The sequence below is a fragment of the Chenopodium album genome, chromosome 13, assembly GCF_948465745.1.
Source record: "Chenopodium album chromosome 13, dcCheAlbu1.1, whole genome shotgun sequence".
In the NCBI taxonomy this organism is placed as follows: domain Eukaryota; kingdom Viridiplantae; phylum Streptophyta; class Magnoliopsida; order Caryophyllales; family Amaranthaceae; genus Chenopodium; species Chenopodium album.
The window spans coordinates 6,841,310-6,868,406 of NC_137846.1; the positions used below are offsets into that span (position 1 = coordinate 6,841,310).

Below are 27,097 nucleotides of genomic sequence, written 5' to 3' on the forward strand. Positions count from 1 at the left end.
AATCTCGAATTTTGATTAATTAAATAATTATTTGTGTTCTTACAAAATCTAGTTTTTGAATCGTTAATATGTGATTATATAATTGTAAAGTATTTTTTAAGGGAGAAGTATTCATGTATATTGAGAGAAGACTTTTTACACAAAGTTTCATGTGTGGTTGGCCACACCGTGTGGTTGCCTGGTCGGGGTTACTTATTCAAGGGTAACCTTTGACCGATCGAGTAACCTATGATCGATCGAATAACCCATCACCGACCAACCACCGAATAACCCCTAACCAACTAAGTAACTCTTGACCGATTGAGTAACCCCTAACCGATCGAGTAACTCCTTGACCGACCGAGTAACCCTGACCACACAATATAGCAAACCAAACAGAAAATGCTCTGACTTTTTATGTATAGATAATTTGATATTTCTCCAACATAATTTAAACTAGACACTAAATTTCGAAAGTGAACATTCCAAATTTTATTTTATTTTATTTTTTTTGGGTTATGACTAATGAGATTATATTATTGTGCTGGGAACATTTATAATCTAGGACCACATACATACAACCATATTACAATATTGACAAGTATTCCGTACTAAGTAAATTTAGTATTCTTTAATAAATAAATAAATAAATAAATAAATAAATAAATTATATTTCAGTATATATGTAAAGTCAAAGGTATATAGTCAAATTAATAGAACTATCTTTCCGAAATTTTAAGCAAGTTCCACCAAAGAAAGTATCCTATATTTTGTTGGACTGTTGTAGTGTTGTGCCTTTTTTTTCCGTCTAAAAATGACAAATTTAGAGTACCAATTTTCTTTCATCTTTGGCATCTATCTTATGATCCTAACATCATATTGTTAATTTGTTATTTTACTTGACTTTTTATGGTTTTGCTTAGGCAGACTCTTGTTAAGGCCGCAACACAAATTCATGTTTGTGAAATCTGTTTTGAATGTATTACTTACATCTTATCGAAATTAAAAATAGCAAGAGTTTATGGAGCAAGCGAGCAAGAAATCAATAACATAATACAAAACACGATATCGAGAATGACACGTGTCACATCTTGATACTGTTTTTTCCCACCAAAACTCCATTTCTTTTTTAATTTTTTTTTTTGTTAATATTTTATTCTATAATAATATCATTCCAAATCTTTTATATTATCTTTATGACAAATATATATTCCTTTTTATTTGGTGTTCATAATTATTCTATATACATTTACCTAAATATTTATTTCAACTCCTTTTTAACTATCTTTTAAATGGAGTATTATTAGATTTTGCTAAAAAAGTTATAATAAATTGTTTTTTTTTTTTTTTTTTTTTTTTTTTTTTTTTTTTTTTTTTTTTTTTTAACAAATGATTTTTTGGATATAAAGGTGATATATTATTTGTAATTTTGTGTATGTTTGCACTTTTGCTAATAATTTTAGTAGAGATTTTAGTTTGTTGTTCGATTGATTTTTGATATTTATTAAAAATGCATTTATAAATAAGTATTCACTAATATGGCCACTAGACCTGATCAAGCCCCGTCTAAAAAACCCTCGAGTTCGGGCAGATGACTAAAAAATCCATTTTTTAGATAATTTGTTGAATTGCCTATTAATATAGATTATGACATTATAATTTCTATATATTTGATTTCTATGTTTTATCAAATTTTATTCGTTGGATATAATTAATTTTCTTAAAAAAAAATTAGACTTACCGTGCATGACACGGGCCTTAAGCTAATTACTTATTATTAGTATCTCTAACAAGTTGGATGCTAATTGGTTTGAAAAGGATTATGTACGCATTTTTAATAATAGCATGGCTTTATAGAACAAGCAAGAAATTAGTTTTAGCATCTCTAAGAAATTCTATGTCAACAAGTATAGTTGATTTAAGGACTTTATGTCCGTTCATTTCACCTTAAAAAAATAATATTCAGTAAAAATAATTTCAGCTTAGTAAAATTAATTTCAGTTCAGTAAAAATAAGTTTAGTTCAGCAAAAATAATTTCAGTTTAGAATCAGTAAACTTAAAAAAGAAATATAATAGAAAATCAATAAAAATAATTTTAGTTTAGTAAAAATAATTTCAATTCAGTAAAATTAGAAGTGGTATTATGAATTTTCCGGTCAAATTATATAAATGCCATAAGTTTAATTAAAATTTTCAGAAAAATCTATGTTTCCCCCCAAAAATCTATCGATATTAACAAGTGTATTACAAATCAGGTTGAGATCATGTCTCGTTGTAATATGGATTGTAATATGGATTCCCTTAATATTAATTTTTGATAAATTATCAATTAGAAACACGCAATACATTATGAACTTAATGAAACTTTTTAATTATTTTTTCATCAAAAATTCAAAATAATGTTTTCTTGCAACATGTACATCATGTACAATAGTACTTGTATCTTCCAATTAGAAAAAGCATAGCATATACACAAAGTCTTTAATTAGTGATTAATTTTATTGAATGTGACATACTAGACTTAAGAAGTTGGGCGTTAATATCAGAATAAGGTGGCTAAGAGCTGTAAAAAAGTGGGGACAAATACAGAAAATAAAAGAAGACGTAGTTGTCAAAAATAAATAGCATAACCCGTACTTTTATAATTAGTCTCCCTTTTAAGGCACGATTAAAATCAACAGCGCAGCCGCACAACTAACAAAATCTGATCGATCACCAGCTACATTTTCATTAATTTGTACAGTACAGCAGAAAAACAAGTACACTACATTGCAACAAAGGCAATTTTATTTCCAAAAAGCTCAATTTTCTACCTTTTGATTTCTATTTAACAAAAAGGAATACAATAAAAAGCAATGATTGGGGGATCTAAGGGACCAAAATTACTCTTACATATTCTATCTACAATCGCGGAATGAACCCCCTTGTAAAAGACATGTTTTCTAGGTGTGTGTTTATGGTGTTGGTATTAGTCTCCGCCAAAAGGAATCACGATTTACAGCCTATGCTGCAAAACAACTCACAAGAGTCACAACGAGCATCCTGTTACAGCAGCTCAATCATCCTTAACCAAAATTTTCTGCAATCGGACAAATGAATTAACCTGAAAGTAAAATTTTCAGCCACTTGTATTGTCATCTTCACTATCTTCATCACCATCACTGCACATCAAATAATGGTCCCATTAGTGAGCCAACAAGGAGATAGACACAATCTACGCACACGACTTTCTAAGCTAAGAGCATAACAGTTTGATGGATGGATGGATGGATGCATGAATGCAAATTTCATTTTCACAACCCTAGGGTTATATAAACTGCGACAGTGCTTCAAATGTATCTACAACCTCGTATCTAATGCTAAGTATGTTACAACTCCACTCTTAGCTTATCCATATTGCAACAATGTCAATTACGCAAAAAGGGAGGTCACCACTCACTTCAGTGGAAGAATTAAAAGGTAAACTAATGAAAGGCAATTTCCTCTTATCTGAATACTAGGCTATGGAAGGACTAAGACTAATCTGATGGAAACGAAAGATAATCAACTGCAACATTATAATTTTCAACATGAAGCAGTAGTTACAATGACCAAAAAAAAAAACCATCAACTTCAATTTACTGCAAGGAACATTTAAAGTATGAACCAATGCATTAGAGAAAATTGGTTCTGAAGTCTGATGCCACAGCTATTGTATTTAATAGATTTAATTAACAGGGGAATACCTGTGTTCGGGATATTTAGCAAGTCGTCTTGCATCCAAGCCAGTGATGTATTTTTGGGCTGCCTGAACATTATCTGGTCCTGTACGCAATAGGCCAAGACCCAAGAGGCATGTAATGTGATTAATTGATGTGAAATATATTACTACTTTTATCTCTCTCATTAACAGCCTCAAAAGAGCAATTACCTTTAGCCAATTGGAATGAATGCACAGCACATCGTTCTGCAGCAAGCTTCACAGGTGTACTTCCATCCTTTAGACACTCAGCCAATGCAGGACCAAAGATCGACACATGTCTCATAATGGCTGAAGGATTTGCCTGCCAAACAATATAATTCCAGTGTCACATGAGTAGGGAATTAATACGATACATTAAAAGTTAATGTCTAGAAAATAAGTTAAATACCTTTGCAGCAGCCTTCAGAGCAGATAATGCTCTTCGTCTAACTTCACTGGAGTCATCTTTCAGCGCAGAAACTATTGAGGACACAGTTTGAGCATGCAAAGAGCTACTCAATGGGTCACTTTGAATCTGATAAATTAGATATCTTCCAAGTGCTTTTGTAGAACTTTCACGTACTGGGAACTGTATAAGGGAAGTAAAAGAAAACCTAATCAGGATTTGAGAAAGGAAAATGTTCATTTCTGCATCTTGATATCAATGTGCACTCTGTGTGTGTCTTTCAGTTGGTACCTTCTCATCTTTTAGCTTGTCTTTCAGCATAGGTATTATGGAGGGTGACAAAGATGATAGACAAACTCTTGATGGGCAGTGTCGAAGCATGGATGAGATAGTTAGTATTGAACCATGTCTTGCAGTCCAGCTGGAAGACAAAGCTGAATCTAACAGGTCTTTGAGTAGATCCTCTAGCTGACTGTCCTCAATGTACTGTAGTCAATAATATTTTAGAACAAGAAAGAAACATGGGAGACTTAGGTACATACATGGAGATAGGCCTAAAGCAATTTCTTTTCATACATACCTCAGATGTGATCCCAAGGATGCTAGCAGCAGATACACGAACTAGGTCGTCTTCAAGATCAATAAAGTCTTTTAACAGGTCAGAGACACGAGTTTTAACAGCAATGCTTAAACTTTTTCCTGCATGCTTCACAACACCTCTGAGAGCAAGAAGAACAGCTTCTCTCACACCACCTTCAGAAGCCTAACAATCAACCCCACACATTAAACAGCAATACGAGCCAGTGCAAGACAAATAAGAACAACAGAGAAACACAAATTACCTGTAAACTAGACAAAAGATCACTAACTAAAGGATCAACCCTACTGCTGAGTGCACTGAGTTTCCCCAATGCCAATGCAGCACTTGAACGAACAGTTCTGCAAGAAACAGCTATTAAAATAAACTCCCACAAGAGCAACTTTTAGAACTGCCTCCAGCATACAAGATTATTAACACTCGTAATCACTGCTACAAAGCTATTAAAATCATCAGCTGACCTGGTGTTGTCCTGTAAACATTTGATGAACGTTGTTTGCAACTGTGGTAGAAAAGGTTTTAGGGCCATGCCACCCTTCTTAATTATGATGGTCAAAGTTGACAAAATGGCACTTTTAACCTGCCATGGGAACCTATCACCTATGATACGAATCAAAGGCCTGCAGTAAGAATAAAATTCGGTCAGGATTGATTTGTATTAGAGTTACACCTGTGCATCAAAATAAAATATAAGAGATTAAAGGAGCTACAATCAAATTCTGTCTAAGCTCTGCATCATACGCACAGGCACACACACACAAACACAAACAAACATACTTGAGAGAGGGGAGATGCAAAACTAAAACAATATAAAGTGCAAGCCAAATTCAACCTTCAGGCGCTGGATAAGAGATTAGTACAATTCAAGAGGTGTATTTCACAAGAGCAGTGATATGCTGAAACATTAAGCTAGGGCAGATTAAGTAAGTGCAAATGAACTAGCACAGCAACCCATGAGAACGAGACAGACATCTGATGATCTGAAGGCTTATCTTTCAAAGAAATATCATCAAACATTTGAAGTATAGAAAACTATGAGAATGCATGTATATATTGCCATCAGGATAACATACCCTGTTATTGGTATAACAAATGCCTTCAGTGCTGGCTCACTAGTTACATCAATCAACTCTCCAAGACCCAAGGCTGCCTGTTCCCTCAGTTCTGCTGATCCACTGATCAAACCCTGTTAACAAAAGAAAGGAAAAGTTCTGATCAAGTAAGATTTTTACAAAAGGGTGGGGAGGATAAGCCATGAATATTACGAGGTTCTCCTAAAATGAACACCAACAATTGCTTATAAGATATCATAGGCTAAAGCAATACACTATTAAACAAATTTATCTCGAGATTTTAACACCATCAAGAGTAGCTTATGCTGTCCCTTTGATCTATATGAGGTTTTACGCATAAAGGTGCCAGCAAGAGTATAAGGCATCAATATGGACTGACATGGATAGCGGAATTCTTGACAGAATTACTGGGAATTAAAAAAGGCATCAATGCAGCTATTAAGTAATTTCATCATTTAAATAGGGCACATAGGCGGTAATTCAGATGAAAAAAAGGAGATTAGGATTTCATGTGTAGGCATCAAATCAGAAAATGTACAAACTACAAAGGAATGCCAAAAGTTACGGTCTTGGATCCTATTGACACTAGCATGAAAAAGCATCCGAGCAAACAATCAGAAAGAAAGCAGTCCAAGTCATAAACAGCTGCTAATTGCCTTTGATCCACACGGATCAGGTTCCTAGATAATGCATAAAGTTGACATACTGCCAGTGAATACAGACATAAGACTGAAACTCAAAAGATAAGACATAGCCACTGTAAGCCGTAGAACAAGTGGTTTGATTTAATAGGATATGCAAAATCTTACAGGTCCTTGGCATATGAAAAAAAAAAAACCAAGATATTGTCCTGATCAATCTATAATATGGCATCCAATGATACTTTAATGGCGACTCAATTCTGACACCAGATTAACCCAAAATCCATTATCACTAATTATAAAAGAGTTCAAAGTTCAACCAACAGCGAGCTAACAATAGCATAACCAGACTACTTTGAGAATGAACTATATACAAAGACATTCACCAAAGCAAAAGGACAAATATTTCATTCTGAAAGTTATCTACCCCAGCATAGTCAAGGAAAAGCCAAGCATGATTCGAGAAAATACAAAGTCACGAAAATATGACAGGTGATTAAAATGATATTCCAGAATTGGCTACCATTTTAAGAAAATTCCAACTAGCTGCAAGCCATCACACACTACAATACAAGTTCAAATTAAAAAGACTGGCCACCTTTTGAAGATTTACAAAAAGTCAAGAAGATACCTGCAGGAAGATGGGAAGCACAGGTTGAAGGGCTTTTGGAAGACAAAATCCTGGTACTAGTACTGGTCCTCCCTACAGATTTAATGAACCGTTAAACCTTATGAATCAAACAACATCCACTTAAAATACAGTACAGAAATCATTAGAAACGGAAGATCACAGCTGAAAAAAAAAAGAACAATAAGATGAACTTACCTTCTTCTTTCTTCGCTCCTTATCTCTCGCAGTGGATACAGCATCACGAACAAGCTTTATGTGACTTGGGAGTACTTCTTTAGGAATTGAATTCACAACCCTTGACAAAGCTTCCCAGGCAGTCTGCAAAATAAAATATGAGAAACAATTCATGGTATAGAGAATTCAAAGCACATAGCAATGCATTTGCATATACTACCAGAACAGTCTCATGATCAGAATCACTGAGCAGAACGATCAAGGTAGATATCATGCTGGGAGCTTCATCATCCAAATAGAGCTTGCTATTCTCGAAGAGATGGCCAATAAGGTACGAAGAACTTCTCCTCATCGATGCCTAAAATCCAGATAAGTTGGATATTACAATGGCTTCAACACATGAGAACTATAACTCAGGCTTGACAACTAAGAGATTAGATTTTGCAGGACATACCTTGCTATCACCAGAACCTTTAATAAGCTCTGATATTAAAGAGTCAATTCCTTCATCATCAATGACCAATACAACAGTCTCTGCAGCTTTCTTTGCTAAATCTTGGACATTCTATACAGCGAAATTAAGTTGTGAGGAATTGGCACAGCTCATAAAGGAAAATCAACATGTATTGGCAGGAAGAAGCAAATAAATGTTTTAGATGCCACAAACCACATTGTCATCACCCATTGCAGACAGCAGGGCAGGAAGAACAGTATTAAGGTGCAAATTCAGACCAGACCCAGCAACCTCCGCCAAAGCTCCAAGAGCATGTGCATTAAATTCACTAACACAAGAGTAAGAAACATAAGGAAATAAATCTTTGGAGAGGGAATACATGATAACATCACACAGTTATACATACCTGAGGGGAAGTTGAACCAGCTTGGGCAAGATGTGCGGTAATACTGCAGCAGTCCTCACACTAACAATACCATATTCAAGGATGAAAGGATCAGCTACTTATTACGGAAGAAAAATGATTACCAATGTGTCTCACGAACAAGGAAACTAACCTTAAAATTTGCTTAAGACCATCTAATGCAGTGTCAGAGGTATCATCATCCTCTAAAGCATGCAGAAGAGTAGGAACAATCTCATCAATTGCTTGCAGTCCAGCACTCTGTAGATAGTATTATAGTATGGCATTAGTAGCTTCAATCTTTCAGACATAGATTAAGGACAGTAAAAGATGCAAATAAAACCTTGTATAGAGTACTAAATGCCATGCCTGCTGACTCACGGACCTCCTGCTCACTGTTGATGCAAGGAAAAAATCATTGTCATAAAAGGGTACTAATTTGGAGCTCTAAACTAGTAAGTCTTTGCCTACAATCTTGTAGTGCTAACAATGAACATCTTTTACCAACTTCAAGTGAATCTCCACAACAATGCATGATTTACAAACCTGTCACAAAGTGCAGTCCGAATTGTAGGGATAAGTGAATCCATAAAGCTCAACAACTGACTCTTGCCAGCACTCCCCATCACCTCACTCAAACCAATGCAAACACCCTGCCCACCAAATAAGCCATATAAGTTAAGCTATCAATTTAACTTCATTGTAATCACCATTACCGCAGGCATCAATATAACTTCCACTTAGTAAAAGATAAAAGCAAGCACATAAGGATTATTATAGATAAACATATAGGACCAATAAAATAGCAATGGCAATTGGCAACACAAATACAAACATTTTTTTAATCTTAAAAACACAAATAACTGGAAACTTATCTCCAGCATCAGAAGTTCATAGTCTAGTTGCAGAGGGAATTAGGTAAATAACCTGAATTGTATGTGTTATATAAAATCACAACGCCACACACATTGTATATTTATTTTTGTAAATCAATGTGCAGGTATAAGTGGAAGGATGCCAATACAAATAGCTACATCAGGCAACGTGTCATAAAGCACAAACCCAACTCGGGGGGTGGGGGGGGGGGGGGGGTGGTCTAAGAGCACAGTGTCTATCCAGTAATTTGATTCATATAATAGCAGCAACTACAGACCAATATATGTTAGAATGGACAAAGCCACACAAAAAGACGCAGATAACTTATTTATGCAGATTTCACTCGAAATATTGTAACAATAAAAGTTAGCTAACATAACAAGACCATTTTTTCAAACATCACGACAGCTTAACCCAAATCACAATGACCAATTAAGTGTGTACCCAGTAACAGTATATTGACAGGTATTACACAAAAGCACATCCCAACAAGTAACAAAGTTGGTTGAATGCAGACGCAAAAGTTGGGGATATTTCATACTTGTCTTCTGCCAGAATCAGGGTCTTTTAGTCCACTAGATAGAATAGGTATAATCAAAGGAAGCACTCTTTCACCAAGCTTCCTAACAAGCTCACCCAATGCCCTTCCTGCAACCTAGTAGACAAACACAAGAGCAAGTAATGTACATAGTTCACAAATTAAATTCTTTAACTGAGAACAGCATTAAACATTAACAAACCTGTCGCCTTTCATTAGATGGTGATGCAAGTGAGGATATCAAGGTATCCATCAATACAGGCATAATTTCCTTGAGCGTCTTAGGGGTATTTGCTACTATGGTCTTCCATACATGCAAAGCAGCCTATAAAAACAAGAACACAAACAAATTATCAAAAGTTTGACCAAAATAGAGAACAATTAAGTGTTTTGAAATTCTTAAAACTGGATATGTACCTGACGCACTGATACACTGACATCAGTCCGAACCATGTATAAGGCTGCAAGCACTTCATTACGTTTTTCTCTACCAAGCACCTCTATAATAGCACGTCCTTGTGCTTCTGTACTAGCTCCTTCATCATCACTACCTCCCTCGAGCAATGCTTTCCCAGAAGTACCAGCAACCTACAGAGGAAATAAAACTTTTCTTTGGTTGGAGAGAACAAGAGAGCGATATGATCTCAACTATTTCAAACAGAGAAATTAAAGAAAAAGGGAAATAATCCTCTAAAAATACACCTTAAACAACAAGTCTCCCAAAAGCTCGACTGAGCTCTGTCTAATACGCCAACTATCATTAAAAATTCCATCCTCAACAGCAGGAAGTAGCAGACGCAAGGACCTGAAAAAATTATAGCAAAGCATAGCACAGGAGATAAATATTAGCCTAACGACTTCATAATTTCAGGCTCATATAGACATATAGTAATATGTTCAAAAAAGACTAAGCCCAGAAAATCCAGAGTTTTTGGTTTCAGAAAATAACAGTCCTTAGGATTTAGCCATCACTTGTACATGGTTAACATGAAACCCCAAACATTTGGAGGGAGAGGGGGCTAAGAATGGATGGTGGTTGGGGAGAATTAGTAAACAAAAGAATGTATTCAGGTAAAAAGCATAACAATGAATGAAAAATTTGAACTAGTATCAGAGAAAAGGGAAGTTTAAAAAAGGGTTGGAAAAATAAAATAAAAAGTGCTCACGTTGTTGCATAGTGCTCAACAAGAACATGTCCAGCACTAAGAGCCGCATCACGAACTGATTCATTTTCATCAGCAAGACCTAAACAACAATTGAGATTAATAAAAGTTAAAAAGGACGAGGAGGAGGGTAAGGACTGTGTATACAAAGGATTAGACTGTGAAAAAAAAATATCATAGATCAACTTTCAGAAGTCTACTAACCATCAAGTATAGCAGGCAACACCTGCTGCAAATAGTTCTGAAATTGTACACCAAGAGACCTTGGCAAAAACTACAAACAAATTCAAATTAGATCACACATTTAAAAGACAATCTTTTTATCTAAACATACCACATAGTTCGGAAGTTGTTATTACCTTGAAGACAGTCAAATAACCTTCCCGAACATAACCTTTTTGATGAGCACTATTTCTTATTATATCTGGAAGAATGTGCTCAAAGTACTCAATACCAAGAGCAGACAAAACCTAATAAGAGAGACAAAACAGAGAATAATCACTAAATATGATATTACAGAGCGAAAAAATTTCCTTTCAATAAAAATATAATACACTAGCAACCAGTCTGAAAAAGACATCATATCTAAAATACGTAGTATTAAAAGTCGATACCAATACAAGACAAACTTTTCATGCTCGAATGATGGTAAGGTAACACAGTCTATAAAATGAATTTTAGAAGAAACTGCTAAAGAATCCTTCATCTAAGAAAAGGAACATCAGTAAGACGAGCATAGTAAGATATTAGAATAATGTAACACAAGTACTACCTCCCTTTTTTTAGTTGACATCTTTCTTACATCATGCTTGCAAGTTGCCAACACACTTTTTTAACGATGAATATGTCTAATCTTGACATTGTAAATTTATAATAAGTGTATATTAATGAAATATGTATTGAGACAATTCAAACAAGATCCCACTTGACTATGTTTTATCGTAGCTATAAGTCACAAAAGCTAGTCAAAGTGTAGTTTGTGAATAGTGTAAAAGTCAAATAGTTAAAAAAACATAAGAAGTAATACTCCTTCCGTCTCTTAATTAGATTCCTACTTTTCTCTATTATGTGAGGAATAAATGCTAAAAATAGGAATTTAATAAAGGGGCGGAGGGAGTACATAAAATAATATTTAGCAACAGTATAAGGAACATTAGCATTGTACACACTCATGACAGATCACAGTCCTAGCAATATATATTTACTCAAAGAAACAATTTGCTAGATAGTTATTGATATATTATAAAATAATAATACTTAAATATATCAGATTGAGAAAATAACTACTCCGTATATAACAAAAATGATAAGCAAATATAAGGCTTTGAACTTTGAAGAGAGCAACATATGGCCTGATACTTAATGGTTTCAGTCTCCCATATGAATTAGAGGAGAGCTGTAAAAGAAGTATGATTGGATATAAAAAGGGCAGACTCACCCTGTTAATCAGTTTAATAGCTTTGGTGATGATTTAAGAAGCCCCAAATCAAGGGTTCAAGGATTAGTGATAGACAAGGATCAAGAAAGAGACTAGCAGAGGGGGTCAGGGACAAAGGAGGAGAACGTAGGCTCAAATATCCTATAGTAAATTATTGTATGCAACAAATCACAATGTTGAATATCAACCAAAAACACTATCATAAGAAAAAATTAACATTTTATAGAAAACAAATTGAAAAGGCAGAAAGGAGGCCTATTTTTCCCCAGTAAACCCACCTCACTCAATCCCTGTGCAGCACCAGAACGTTCAACATTACTTCCATCAGATTTAAGCGTTTCCAGAAGCCATGGAACAAGGTCAGGGAAGTGTTCCTCTCCCAGTCCTTTTATAAGGGAGCCAAGTGCCCTAGCAGCCACAGACCGAACTTCAGGTATTGGATCAACAAGAACCTGCATAGAGGCACAGATATTACAAACCAAGACTAAGTATTCAGGGGATATATCTAAGCATATATACCTTTTTTACTTCAGGAAGGAGCAAGCCAATATAAGGTATCATGTCTCTAGGCTCCGTAACTAATGAGCACATATTACCAACAATTTGGGCAGCTTTCTTCTTAGTTTCAGCACTCCTTTCCCTCAACCCTCTATGAACAATTGGTACCAGAAGAGCAAGTGAAGGAGCGTCAACAGTGTTGACAAAGGTAGTCTGCAATCAAACACTGAATATCAGAGAAAAGAATGTTTTAACAATCGTAAGTCACATGAGTTATAAAGTAAAATGAATAGGCTTACCTGGAGAAGAATGTCAAGAGCAATTCTTGTATGATCATTGGGATCAGAAAGTGCCGTCAGCAGAGTAGGAACCAAGGAAGCAATTTCAGGATTTTTTATCACACTTCCAACCTGAAAAGGAAGGGGGAAAGTTTTTTAAATATATCTATTGTCTAGCACTGACTAGCTGGATAAGCAGAATGTCCAGTTTTTCAGATCTTACCTGCTGAAGTGCAGTTTGGCCAGCTGACTGGACCTTTGGATGGGTATCTGTCAACACCTGTCACATCACCATTACTTTAATATCATGGGAAGTAAGCTGTATATCTATAACTAAACCACATTTTCAAAAGAAATGTCATAATCGCAATGAAACTAACCTCTGTCAATTTAGGCACAATCTTAGGCAAACATTGTGACAGTTGTTGAGGAGCACAATATGCCATTGCACCAAGTAGCTGCACACTACTCTGTTTAGTTCTCCAAGCCTTATCTTCAAGACCCTAGCCAGACCAAAAAAACTAGCATAAGAATTAGAGAAACACCAGAATGTCTAAAAAAACATAAACACCAAAAATAAACAAATTATTCAATATGTTACTCATGATAGCAATCCAATGAAGAGCAAATTAATGAATGGAAGAAAAGCTTAATAATGCGACATATGAAATGGCACCAGCACGACCATCAAAGTACAACTAACAATATGGTGATTGCGTAAAAATACAAGGTGAAAAGAAATTTAATACACAAGCACGAATCAACAAGTAGAATGATGTTGAATTAGTTCCAATCAAGATCCTTTACAAAAAAGGTTTCCCTATAGTTTTTCATGATTTCAAATTATAAATTACCTCTTTTCTTTTTGTTATCCCCTATTTGCGATTTGCACAGTTTTCAATGTAATATTGCAATTAAAATATCTCAAGTTACGTACTACAAAAGATATAGATTACATATTTAGAAACTAAAATTCAAGACGAATCTAACAAGATCCCACATGACTATGTTTATAGTATATATTTTTACTCTTAAGAAAATATTAGCTTCCATAAGCATTGGAATATCTAAAAAGGACAATCAAATAGAAACAGAGGTATTAGTTTTTACAAATGGATAATAAAAACTTCATCAGTATTTTTAAGATGATAACACTTTTAAGTTTGCACCATTCACACACAATACATTCTCTGATGTTAATAATTTTTCATGGGGAAAAACATAGCCATAGTGTTAGAATTGACCTCTTTCCTTTCTGTATTTTTCTTCATTTTACTTACTTTTACCTTATGTAATACCTCTGGGACTTTGCTTTAAGTAGTCTAGGCTGTAGTTAGATTGTAGGTAGGATTATTCCGTTACAGTCAACTCGTGTTTACTGGGAAAATATTGTAAAATAAAACACAAAGCTCTTTAGGGAGCAAGTAATTAATGAAATCCAGGCTCCAATCATTAGCTTTAAATCTTGTGTTGTTGTAGGCCTTTATACTAGTGCCTAACTTGATCTTAAAGCGCCTGCCATAGAGACCCATCAAACAGATTCAACTTACTTGTCCTTCTGAGCGCCTCGACTTCCTCAACAATCACAAGCCCCAATCGACCCTTGTCGCTACTTCTGTCACAAATAGACAAGAGTATCCCTCATACACCTATCTTACTTGGGTCGCTCTATGTCACAGGCCATTCATACACTTGGCTTGCACCTTCGTCACCCCTAGACGAGAGCGCGCCGCAATGATTTAATATACTTGGACAGTCATCTGATGTATAGTTAGATTCGTTTAACATACTATCATAGTCATTAAGGGTTTTAGTAGATTCGCTTTAATTTATACTTCCTCTGTTTTTTTAGTTGACACTTTTCTATTATCACGCTTGCCAACGCATGTTTTAAACAATTAATATCTTTAATTATTAAGATTTTATAATTATAAAAAAGTGGAAATTAATAAAATATATATCGAGATTATTCAAATAAGATCCCACATGACTATATTTTATCATATCTATAAATCACAAAAACAAGTCAAAGTGTAGTGTGTGAATATTGTAAAAGTCAAACTATGTCAACTAAAAAAAACAGAGGAAGCACTTTCTAAACATCTAATAGTTAATATTTAAAGATAATAAAGGTTGAAGATGCCTTGTAAAACATGAAAAAAAAAAATGTTTCATCTAAAAAAACGGAGGAAGTAATTCTTATGATCAAAGTTGTACATTGACAAGTGTGCTAGTAAAAATCTAGCAATTTTTTTTCTAAAAAAAAAAAAAAAAAAAAATAGTTAGTATGAAATAAAGGAAAAAAACTAGTTATTTGCTCAGGAGATGCCCCGGATCATTTTAAATTTATAAGTTTGAACATTAAATTTAGAAGGTTAATGTTCAACCGTATTTATAAGTGAATGAAAATATAGTAATAATTATATAATGAATATATATAACTATTTAATTTTGCTCGAATATATAGGATGTACCAAATTTGACTCAAATTTTTTATAAAACATTATGAGTGAATATTCTGTACACTTAAAAATAAAAAGTAATTTGATTAGTCAACCATACTCAAAACTAAAGAGGCAAAGTGGTAGGTTTATTCATTATACTACCTCCGTTTCACATTATGTGCAACAATTGGGTATTTTTTGTAAGATATAAAAAACTCATTTGTTGCACATATTGTGAAACGGAGGTAGTACTTTGCATAACTAAATAATATTAATAAATTACTTACAAATTAGATGATAGATTATTGTGTAATTTACTAAGGAGTTACATGATACTATTTATAGCTGAAAATTAAATAGGGATGTTATGCATATGAAGAGTTTTCTAGTAAACTAAAATAATTACTATAAGAAAGTTATGCATATGAAGAGTTTTTATAGGAGATTGTACATTAATACAATATGTGTAGGCAAAGAGTAATGACACATAGGATGAAACGAAGGATTCATGTGGCGCCAAATCATCTTGAGGTAAGGGATGACACATGGCAATACCATGTTGTCCCTTTTAGTTTTAATAATATTATATTTATAGATATATCAGTTAGCTGGGTGATTTAATTGTTCACACTTCAACACTACACGGCTACACAGTCTAAATTGAAACCTCACTCTGTGATTTCCAAATAAGCTGAACATCCGAACCATAAGACTTTAAGGTTCTGATTCATAACCGTTCACTAGGTCGAAAAAACAAGTCGACAATGAAATGCACCTTTAGCAGCGAAGGGAGAACAAGCTTGACCCCCTGAGCAGAAAGATTCGACATCATTGCACGTGCAGCACACTCAGCAGCTTCACGGACAGCGTTAACTTGATCAGAGAAAGACACCAGGAGTAAAGGAAGCATTTGAATCACATAGCTGGACATAAAAAGTGCGGTCAGAAGGGGGCAAACGATGGGATATTTTAAAGTGTATGCCTGATAATAGCATGGACACAAAAAGCCAAAAGCATGGACTGTAGTTCATTACAAGGAACAATGACATACGGTTCAAATAGTTTTCCAAGCTTCTCACAGAGACACTCAAATCCAAGCAGCGCCCCCTCACGACACTTTGCAGAGGTCCTACAAAGTGAACAAATTATTAAATCAGTGAACACATAGTTTTAAAAAGAAGTAAAGAAAAGACCCTTAGGAACACCGTCAGTCAAGATAGCTATCCTCATCTAGCACATAGGAGGCGACTTCAGCCTGAATTGCATGAATCACCAATATTAATCCAAAAATCAGAAATGAGCCCAAAATCAGCATGCCTCCTTGAGCGTGATGATATCCTCTGAAAGGAAGAGGAATGTAACCTTCCCTAACTTAAAGAACACTATAACACAAAGCTCAATCTCCATCGAACATCCTACTAATGATGTCAAGTAGAATAGTCAAGAATGAAGAGTATTGCAGATCACCACCACAAGACCACACACTGCACCAAAACCAACTCCGAGGCTTCTCATTAATTGTATCAGCAGAATTGTTCAGACAAACATGCTGAAAAATTTACTTACCGCAGAGCATTGCTTACAAGCCAACAAAACATGTGGGTACAAAAATGCAGCATCATACACAAAAAGAACAAAGAGAGCACCTGTCAGTAAGGCCTTCGCGTAAGGCAGGCACAATACCATACTTCTTCAGACAAGAAATTCCAAATCCCTTGACAACCCCAGCAAGTCCAAACGCTGCTCCACGACGTTCTCCATATTTTTCACTCTTCATCATTTGACCAAGAAGCTTTGAAACAAGAAGTGGGCCATCTTCCTGTAAAAGAGAACTGTGGATTAGGTATGGTAATTTCCTACAGAGAATCGTTAGTAAAATTAAGAGGCATAAAATACCTGTTTAGCTGGCATTAGTGGAGACAAGCAAGATGAGACTGCCCTCTGCACAGCTTCAGAGGGAGTATTGAGCACATCAAGCAATTTCTCAACAACTGCATGGACTTTAGGGTCATCCTGTCAGAAGAATAAATTTTACATTCAGTGGCACAACAAACAAATTAATTAATAGAAGAGAAATAAAAGTGCACAACACCTTTCCCAAATGTTTTGCCAAAGCCCCAGTAAAAATAACCACACCTTCACGGACAAGATCATACATTTCCTCATCAGAAGCCTGAATAACAAAGCAAAATACGAAACTTATCATATAAATATACATCTAAACAGTCACATAATATATATAATATAATATAACATTCTAAGAAAATTACAGAAAATCTGTAATCAATGAACCTTTTTGTTGAGATAATTCTCAAAAATTGGAAATAACAAGGGAACATTATCTCTCCCATGCTTGTCTATAATCAATATACCAGCATTGATCATTCTCCCACGAACATCTCCATTGGGATCAGCCTAAACAATCAATAACCACAGATATTTCGTTATTAGTTGAAACAAAGATATATGTAGAATAATTATAAGAGCATAACCAGCTTCACAATGTAAATACATTGTACCTAAATAGGGACCTTACCCATGGCTGATACAGAATGCATGCTCAATTGGTAAATGGTTTTCTGTTATCAAGTATCTACAAGCACACATTAGATGAAAGTATCCATCAAATTGTGCCTTTTCAACTACTCCTAGACTAGTTTGAGGATCCCTTACACTAAAATTTCTCCTAGACTCAGGTATGTAGATGCCAGATGCATATGACGCAGCTACACTCAGACTGGATTAAGTATGCACATGAGTAAAGTCAAGAAGCCAACAAGTCTCTACTTTTGATATAATTACAAGTGTGTGGCCCGGGCGATGCACCGAGTTTTACTTTGAATATCAATACATAATATTTGAGCTATAAACTATAAACTATAAACTATATAATTAAAATAAAAGTGAGCAATAATAACCATAAAACTAAATAAGTACTCTCACATTGATGTTTAATACAAAGTATTTAGTATATTAAAATTGAATGTGGAGCATAATTGAAAGATAGCAAAGATGGTAAGAACATCAATTCATTTCTTATTGGTCTTGTGTTCAAACCTTGTAATAAACATTTTTATTGTCATTAAAACTAGCAAAGATGTCATAGTATTATGGATGATGTGGCATACAATACATATGAAAGGTGATGTAGCATACATCTAATACAAGTGAAAGGTGCCACATGGCACATATTCTATTTAGGAACGCTTTTTAATATATAAGTATAGATAGATTAACTTATTAAGAGAGGGATTAACCCAACCCATTTTACTGACATCCAATTACAAACACCCTAACTCACATCACAGAGACTAACCCAAGGGATTGACAAGGAAAAGGAGAAGAGATGAAGCTGATAACAATTGTGGATGGCAGCTAATTTAGCCGATTAAAGTCTTGTGTGTGTGTGTGTGGGGGGGGGGGGGGGGGGGAGAGGGGGGCCTTTGTGGCTCTCTCCATACCCAAAAAATAAAAATAAAAATAAAAAGATGATTACAACTGACAATGATCTACTCCACATCTGCTAGTAGAATCTGCAATTTCCTTGTGATTAAAATTCTTCAACATATTCAATACGCTGGTCATTGGATTGGACTAAGACAACTAACTGTGTCACCAACCAATCCAAATTACAGACCAAAGTTCTAAGACATGCAACATATTTTCTGTTTGGGAATTGACCCAAATTACATGTCATATTATTGACAACAAGGAATAAAATACACAATGCCCCAAGTGAACATTGAAGCATTATGCCGACCCCACTTATGGCATCCAGGCTTTGAGTGATTGATTGATTCAGTGATTGAAACTAAACGGAAAGGAAAAGAAATGAAATAAAAAAAAAAAATTACTAAACACTTGCAAGCAGAGTCTAGATAAGCAGCACATCATCCAAAATGATGACAACTTGCCAGCATGTGAAACTTTTGAAAGAGTAACTCCACCAGAATATGACTCAGAGAGTCTCTCCATGATCTATAGAAAAATTTCACAATATTTTGAATCCAATCACCAAGGAATCAGAGTCTAGAACGGACTCCTTAACTCTACACACCAACACTATGAGATCTTTCACTCCGCAAATAATATTATTTTAATAAATATTAGACCAAGAAAAGCAATAAGTACTCAAAAGGAACACCAAAAGAAACAGAGCAAGGAGAGGACACATATACTTGTGCACACACATACAACAACAACAACAACAAAGCCTTATTCCCAAAATGATTTGGGGACTTGTGCACACACATATCATGCAAAAATGCAAGGGAAGTAGGAACTGAAACAATGACTAACCAGTGCTCGTGAAATCAGAAATGTCATGACAACAGGAAGGTCTTTGGTTCTTAATACATCAGCAGCAGAATGTAATGCCAATGCAACTCCCTGTCTGCCTAGCCACCCAGCATCAATATGTCCATCCTCAACACCAGCATCACGTATGTATAAGGAAAATAGAGTTGCAAGGCATTCCTGTCAATAAAATGAAATGAAATAAAATGGGAAAAAGCTAACCTATTTTGAAGAAATAGCTACTACGTACAATTACCTGTATAGTATCAGGGTGTTCATCTAAAGCAGCAGCTAGTGCTTCTGATGCAGCCAAACGGACATTATAGTTAATATGTGAAAGTGCTTTATAAAGTCCTGAATAATCAGTCCCAAGTTCAACTCCATAACGATCCCATAAATCTTCTGCAGCTTCAGCAACTGACTGAAAGTTTTTTTAAAAAAACAATAAAATCAAATGAATGCTTATGGACATGACAGAGCAGAACAAACAGCATGTTAATTAGGTATCGTGATTTACAAAGTAAATAGCAGAGCACAGATGGTATATCTCCACATTCTTATTTTTACAAACTTTAAGCAATGCGCCCAGCTCAAGAATAACCAAGCTAATGCACATCAATAAGCAAGGGATGGATTATGATGCACAAAAAGGAGAGAGAGAGTATCAGCATTACCCAGCCAATTTGCTCCCTAAGGCCAGATATAGATACACTAAAAACAAACAGCTGAACATTACAACAGTAAGCACATTCCCAATGTTTTACAAAACAGTACTCTTATCCTTGTTTTCCAAGCATTCATCATATGGAATAAGCAATTGACTGACTAGCTTACAAAAACTAACCAAATGAAGCTATAGTTACCACAGGTAGACAATTCACAGTAACTCAAAGGAAATATCATGGTTCAAGTTCCAAGACAAACCTTCTCTGGATCATGCAACGAAATCCATATACTTGTAGCAACCTCAACATTCTCGGGAACACAGCGACTAGAGACAGCAGGAATACATTTTACAGCATTCAAGCAGGCCATTCTTACATGAACATCTTTAGCATACACACCATAAAGTGCCTGTGCAAAAAAAGGTAACCAAAAAAATATAAACCAAAGACAAAGTTAAACAAGATTACGTTGAAAAAATGCAGCACATACAGATGCAACTTCGTCTGGCTTCAAGCCTAAACACAGCTCATTCAGAGTTGATCCAATCGCTGCTTGATGACTAGGAACTACACCAAGAACATGATACAGAACCTATACGGAATGGATCATAAAGATTATCAGGAAATGCAAACAGAGAAAGGCAATGTGACGACACAATTAATTTAGAAACTTTAAGCTGCTATCACTTAACTGATAACATTCTCAGCCTCGGAAGAGGCAATATTGGATCAGTATGTAGATACAGGACTCGAAGCACCGCATCATGAACAGCTGTTTTCTTTGGTGACAAAAGAATCCACTCCATAATCTGTAAACAGAGTTTCATAGTTTTAGAGTTTAGAGCCAGAAAAAGCGAACATTATCATAGTATTAAAAATATTCAAAACTTACTGGGAAGACAAATAGAAAGGTGTCCACCGGAAGAGGTCCATATTTACATGAAACTGTAAATCCATTCACTACTCTATTAAAAAGACCAAGAGAAGGCCTTTCATTTGACTCTTCATTGTCAATTACTGAGATAAGATCCAATATAATGTGGCTTTCCTCTACTTCAATTAGTCTTAAGGCAGTACCAATGTCAAGAGCCCAATTTTTGAGTGGAGGAGCAATACATTGGGAAAGCTTCACCAAAGTTTCATAAGCAACATCGCCCACTATTGGTGATCGAATAAGAGGATTGACAAACTTTACCTGAATTTTAATATCATAGAGTATAAGCATCGTAAGGTAACAATGGCAGTTCAAAGTGCTACACTTAGATTAACGAAGAATATATCAAAGCATGACAACATAAAAATGTGAAGAATCATGTATTAAATATCTCAATTAACTGGGACCAGATTAAACAATTTACTGGAGTCCCTCCGAAAAAGTATTGTACCAGTTGACTTTTCACAAACAATATGTACTATTGGGATAATTAGTAGTCTCTATTTGCTGTTGGAGCACAGCTTTGTCTCCTACATTATTCCCCCCGTTGGGTTTTTAATTCAATACTGGTTTTCCAGTAAAAATACAAGAATTGTAACTAATGAGTCGCATTCAACCAATAAACCATAACAACACACGTTAAGCTCCTTTTACCCGCAACAAAACAGGAGAGAAAGAAACCCATGAAAACCGCAGGAAGTTTTCTCTCACCACACATGAAAATACACATAATCACCAACCACACAAAAGCCCACACTTTTAAGAGGAACCTTTTCCTTCCAAATATTTTTTTGTAGCATGAAGCATTAGAAAGAACATTATACAAGAAAACGGCCCCAAAGGATCTGTGATCCCATCATTGCAGTCAGTCAAATCTAGAACCTCCACCACCTAATAAAGCACCTCCATTAGTCCATTGACAAAATACAAACAAAAAACAACAGAGCTGTAATCCCAATAATCGAGATCGGCTTTATGAACAATGATTTTACCTCCAATGGTCATTGACATCAATATCCTCTCCTTTTCCTCCTATCAAATGTTAAATGCTAACGAAAATCCAATTAATTCAATCTAATCTTTATTCTCCCCATCCATATCACCCTTAACCTCCCTCAGCTTCTTCTATATCCTACTATCCCAACTTTCTACATTTCTTTATGGCAACTTTTGTTCTCCATTTCACATGATCAAACCAACATAACCATTTCTCCCTTGCATTATCCTCAATATCCAACACTAAAATCTTCATCCATATATCTCATTCTTAATCCCAGTCATTAAGGTGTTCCTATACCATCTCTACAACACTCACCTCTCTAATGTAATCCTTCCTATATACCCAACAGATTTATCCATCTAACAACGCTAGTCTATGTCATATAGAAATTTCCCTCTTACTTTAGAAGTATGCTACAATCACAGTGCCACACAATAATCAATCGCAACTCAAACCCCTCCTAGCAAGAACTTGCTATGACTAAGTCTAAATAGTTAAAACACCGGAGATTCTAACTTAAGCCTCTAAGGCTCTAATTCAACACTAACCACAACTTTATTCTCGTCCACGGTCCACCAATACAATAGATACACAAATAACAAATAATCCCACTGCCACTTATTACTCTTCAGAAGTTCAGAGGTTTCTCTAGAATGTTATTTTGAGATGGCCATCAATAATAAAATCAAAATGCTCCCTCCAGTTCCATATATATGTGATATTAAAGGTTAACATAGAGAAAAAATAATGACTTCAATGCTCGATAAATCTAACACTTGTCTTAAAGCAAAATAAGGGTATAAAAATTTTTGTAAAACTTTAGATGACAGTTAATTTGAAGCAAAATAAAACACTTATATCAAACTAGAGATGATAAAAATGAAATCTATTCAAATGGCTGAGTATATGAAAGCAAAAATAATAACAGCAAGATAGCAACCATGGATGCCAGTTGACTGTGCGCGAATATAGGATTGGCGATGGCCATCGCACCAAGAGCCCTTAAAGCCAAAGAAAGATTCCTTTGTATGGCCTTGACCTTCTTCCTTATAGAAGCCTCCTCCTTTAGGATAAGTTCTCGTGCCTCTTCTTTACCAGTCTTGCCCTTGTCTACACACATTACAAAACACAAACAATAAATGTTTGCACTCATGCTGAGAAGTCATCATGAAGATAATAAAGAAGAAGAGATTCTAAAAGTTTGACCATTTTTTTTTGCTGTTTTTCCAGAGTCTTTCTTGCCTGGCCCAGCAGCATCTTTTCGTACAGAGTGGTTGGAGCTCACGTGTTCCTGGAAAAACCCATAAGAGAAAACATAAATAAATAAATAATGAGAGGAGAGCAAGCCCCAAATGGTCCCCTCTCATAGTGCAAGCTCGCTTGCCATGTCATACCACATAACAGGCAACCAAAGTTATTACGACACTTTTGGTAACATACCAATTAAGCAATAAAATTAGGAAATTATCTTCAATCAATATCATTCAAGCAGCAAGATATTTTTAGAATATTTTAAAATTGAAAATAAAGACAAATTCAATATTGTTTTCCTTCGCAAATTTATACATCCCATTATTTATCAAAATTCAGAAGTCAATTAAATTTAAGGAGAAGATCACCTTGCTTCCCTGTTCTTCAGAGTCCCTGGCAGCAACATATACACCAACCTCACTTGAGAGAGTACCCTCTGGGGTATTAAAGATCTGAAATCAGAAATATGTCATAAATAAGAGATTTAATGGGAGGCTACAAACACAAGTCAAGCTTGATGTTACTATAGAGCTGTCATTATGTATGCTGCACAATACCATAAAAAATGCATCAAAAGTTACAGTTAAACAGAGAACACTTTAACATGACAGCTTTAACACACACCCAAGACACAAGAATGGAAAAGGAAATCATATTAATTATACAGAGTAGAATACTCTTAGAGATGTCCATATGAGCTTTGGACCTTGTCACTTCACACAAAATATAGCTAACAGTACCTTGCCTTTTACAAATGGAAAATTACAAAACGAGATGATGTCAAACTGAATTCTCGCTTCAATACTTCATTTGCAACCAACTCCATATCTCCATGTAATCTCAGACATATTTTGCATTATATTCCATAGAAAAATATAGTTATAAAACTACCAAAACTGAGTCATACTCACAGCAAGTATGACACAAGGTATGGAAAATCCAGTGTGTTTCTCTAGGGGAATAAAGAATAAAATTAAGTAAACATTTTTAGATGTGCTATACAAGTCAAATATCCATCAAAAACAAAATAAAGGCGAACAATAAACTTCCCCTACTAATAATATCAAGATTCAAATAGAGCCAAACCAATAGCGAAGAATCACTGCTGTGGCACATAAATGAAATCGGTGAGCGAAATAGAATTTTACCTTAATGTCATTTGGAGAAAGAGCATCATGTGTATAGCGGTCAGGCAGACTGCTACAGTGCTGTAAAGTAATACAGTACACAGACGATCAGCACAGAGAAACAGAGGATTAGTCTTTAAACTCTATAATCTAACATCTTGGGATTCACCTTTTCAAATTCCAAATATGTATCACTTGGAGCTATTGTCATCAGTGTACACAAGGAATGAATAGCTCCCTGTTGTTCAAGAAGATTTCTACTCATCAATCCTGTTGTTCCTACAAGGTCCTGTAATAAACAACAATATCAAAAGATATGAAAAAACGAGAGAGCGGCCGATAAATGTCCTCAGATAATAAAAAAAAACAGTGAGAACCCGAAAGAAGCAAGTCAAGCAGCCTCTCTGAATGTTCAGAGCTTCAGATAGAGAAGATGAACATTCATGACATAAGTAGTGCGAAAGAAGATTGTATTTTACCCACAAAGTAGGCCAATCAAACACTTGCCAGCAGTTCACTTGGGAGGATTTTTTTTTTTTTTTTTTTTTTTTACAGGCTGAGAATGAAATATCAGAATAATGAATCTAAACTAAGGACTGATTTACCTATTTTAACCAAAAAAAAAAACTAAGGACTGGGAACACAAATAAATTTCGCATCACACACTTATGCTAAGGTATGTCAGATCATAGTCATCTGAAATTTAATATTGCACAGATCAATGACTTGAAAAGATATGAAGAGTATAAGTGTACAACATTAAAGTCATCATAGATAAAGATAGATAAATAACCTCACAAATGCTTTTGATCTCTCCAGCAATAATGCTCAGAGCATCAAAACCCTGTGTCCGCAAGCATGTTGATATTCTCTGGAAAAATAAAAGCAAATTATTGAATATTACAGGCATGATTAAAAAGAAAAAAGAATCTGATAGAACTGTTACCACAATAACATAAAATGAGCAGCAAAAAACAAGCTCATAAGCATCAAAATCTTAAACCATAAAGAATTACATCTGTAGCTAAATTTTGCAATAACTTATCAAAAAAGAGAATGATAAGGCACAAGAATTAACCACACAATCATCAGGAGCTTAATTCACCAGGACTGCTCATATTTGAGAGTGAAATATGCTGATGCAGAAGTTAAAAGGCACAAACATACATGAAAATACTAGGAACTAACACCTTTTTTAACAAAGAAAAAACATGTGTAGTAAGCAGGGATGAGAAAGTAGGTAAGACATAGCGATCAAACATCTAGAAAACATATTAACAGTGACACCAACCAGCATAAAACAATGTAGAAACTCAGGCCACAAAATTTTCAGTCAAATGGCACAGACAACTGGTCAGGTAACAATTTCACTGCCTTATATGCAAGATATTCTTACAGGGATGCAAGATATTCTTACCGGGGAACAACAGAAACTCAAACAAAATTCATCAACAATTACAGAGTAATTTATGAAAAAGGTAGCCAGTTGAGCAAATAAATTTACCTGCCAAATTCCATCTCTCTTTCCGGTGCCAAGTAAAGCCGGATGATGTGAGCAAAATATGACACGACCGCATGTCTCTGGAGCAACCGCAACAGCTGTAGAAGATATATTTACCAGGGCCTTCACCATTACCTCTACAGATGGAAGGAAAGAAACAGAGGCTTCCACTGCATTTTCTGTGTCGCTACAAAACAACAAATTAATTACCCTATTTGCCACATGAACTTGCTTATAATTTCTTTCTATATCAAAAACAGCAGGGATATAAGGTAAATTATAACAAACCCCTAAATCTCATGGAAGCTTCACTGTTACAAAAGTAATTTTACAAAACTAAGGAACAGACTAATCACAATCAATGTCAGTCAAAGAGACAAAAAATAGGCTGAGCTTGCCAATTCACCCCAAAGCCACATATTGTAATATAAAGAAATAATAAAAATAATCATATTCCACCATGACTTACTAAATATCAACCACTAAAATCTCTTTCTTTTCCAAACAACTACAGCATCAAACCAATTGATAGCCATGCAAGCTAAATGACATTAAGATTTACTCTCTTTAAGCCCCTAAAATGTGGTAGTTTAATGGGAAGTGTTCCAAAATAAATAATTTAGTAAATATCTCCCATAATTGCAACTACTTAGTTCAGCATGAAGCTAACACAATAGACATATTGCAAGAACAAAGAACTTGCACTCTCCTAATAAGAAGTAAGTTTTCATAGATCTAAACATAAGGCATGTATACCAACAAAGGCTGCCAGCCTTTCCTCTGAAGACCTGTCTTTAATGACTAAGGGCCAAAAAGAAAACGGGTAGACAAGTGATAGACACCCTAGGAATAGCTACTAGGCAACAAGGAAAATACTAGGACACCAAATATTTAAAAAAAAAAAACCACCCTCCTCAACAAACACAGACTCCTAATCTCGCCCCACAAGATGAGTTTTCCATCTAGCCCATCCCCAACCCACCCACCCCCCCTCCCCCGGCGGAAAG

The 27,097-nt window shown here is 35.1% G+C and overlaps 1 protein-coding gene across 2 annotated transcripts in view; it reads right to left on the reverse strand.

Annotated features, from left to right (window-relative positions):
* Positions 1-2,588: 2,588 nt before the first annotated feature.
* Positions 2,589-27,097, reverse strand: part of LOC145574428 (protein ILITYHIA-like) — a 31,856-nt gene continuing 7,347 nt past the window's right edge. The window contains exons 12-61 of one of the 2 annotated variants that reach the window (XM_081632215.1): positions 26,094-26,277; positions 25,383-25,460; positions 24,759-24,878; positions 24,611-24,670; positions 23,831-23,914; positions 23,418-23,502; positions 23,152-23,321; positions 21,170-21,472; positions 20,970-21,086; positions 20,768-20,869; positions 20,537-20,686; positions 19,869-20,033; positions 19,616-19,792; positions 17,609-17,731; positions 17,409-17,489; positions 17,213-17,329; positions 16,963-17,135; positions 16,368-16,445; positions 16,092-16,239; positions 13,253-13,375; positions 13,096-13,152; positions 12,894-13,004; positions 12,616-12,807; positions 12,375-12,548; positions 11,018-11,128; positions 10,863-10,932; positions 10,662-10,740; positions 10,198-10,300; positions 9,913-10,083; positions 9,698-9,820; positions 9,499-9,612; positions 8,628-8,734; positions 8,425-8,476; positions 8,236-8,342; positions 8,085-8,144; positions 7,892-8,006; positions 7,679-7,789; positions 7,445-7,582; positions 7,246-7,368; positions 7,051-7,122; positions 5,779-5,891; positions 5,167-5,325; positions 4,950-5,046; positions 4,688-4,870; positions 4,399-4,593; positions 4,111-4,290; positions 3,891-4,023; positions 3,706-3,784; positions 3,084-3,141; positions 2,589-2,987 (exon numbers count right to left, since the gene is read on the reverse strand). In XM_081632215.1, the coding sequence (XP_081488341.1) occupies positions 3,099-3,141; positions 3,706-3,784; positions 3,891-4,023; positions 4,111-4,290; positions 4,399-4,593; positions 4,688-4,870; positions 4,950-5,046; positions 5,167-5,325; positions 5,779-5,891; positions 7,051-7,122; positions 7,246-7,368; positions 7,445-7,582; positions 7,679-7,789; positions 7,892-8,006; positions 8,085-8,144; positions 8,236-8,342; positions 8,425-8,476; positions 8,628-8,734; positions 9,499-9,612; positions 9,698-9,820; positions 9,913-10,083; positions 10,198-10,300; positions 10,662-10,740; positions 10,863-10,932; positions 11,018-11,128; positions 12,375-12,548; positions 12,616-12,807; positions 12,894-13,004; positions 13,096-13,152; positions 13,253-13,375; positions 16,092-16,239; positions 16,368-16,445; positions 16,963-17,135; positions 17,213-17,329; positions 17,409-17,489; positions 17,609-17,731; positions 19,616-19,792; positions 19,869-20,033; positions 20,537-20,686; positions 20,768-20,869; positions 20,970-21,086; positions 21,170-21,472; positions 23,152-23,321; positions 23,418-23,502; positions 23,831-23,914; positions 24,611-24,670; positions 24,759-24,878; positions 25,383-25,460; positions 26,094-26,277 (6,010 nt within the window). In that variant the 3' untranslated portion in view covers positions 2,589-2,987; positions 3,084-3,098. Of the gene's footprint in view, positions 3,142-3,705; positions 3,785-3,890; positions 4,024-4,110; positions 4,291-4,398; positions 4,594-4,687; positions 4,871-4,949; positions 5,047-5,166; positions 5,326-5,778; positions 5,892-7,050; positions 7,123-7,245; positions 7,369-7,444; positions 7,583-7,678; positions 7,790-7,891; positions 8,007-8,084; positions 8,145-8,235; positions 8,343-8,424; positions 8,477-8,627; positions 8,735-9,498; positions 9,613-9,697; positions 9,821-9,912; positions 10,084-10,197; positions 10,301-10,661; positions 10,741-10,862; positions 10,933-11,017; positions 11,129-12,374; positions 12,549-12,615; positions 12,808-12,893; positions 13,005-13,095; positions 13,153-13,252; positions 13,376-16,091; positions 16,240-16,367; positions 16,446-16,962; positions 17,136-17,212; positions 17,330-17,408; positions 17,490-17,608; positions 17,732-19,615; positions 19,793-19,868; positions 20,034-20,536; positions 20,687-20,767; positions 20,870-20,969; positions 21,087-21,169; positions 21,473-23,151; positions 23,322-23,417; positions 23,503-23,830; positions 23,915-24,610; positions 24,671-24,758; positions 24,879-25,382; positions 25,461-26,093; positions 26,278-27,097 lie in introns of both variants that reach the window. The other variant, XM_081632214.1, reaches the window with a different exon arrangement.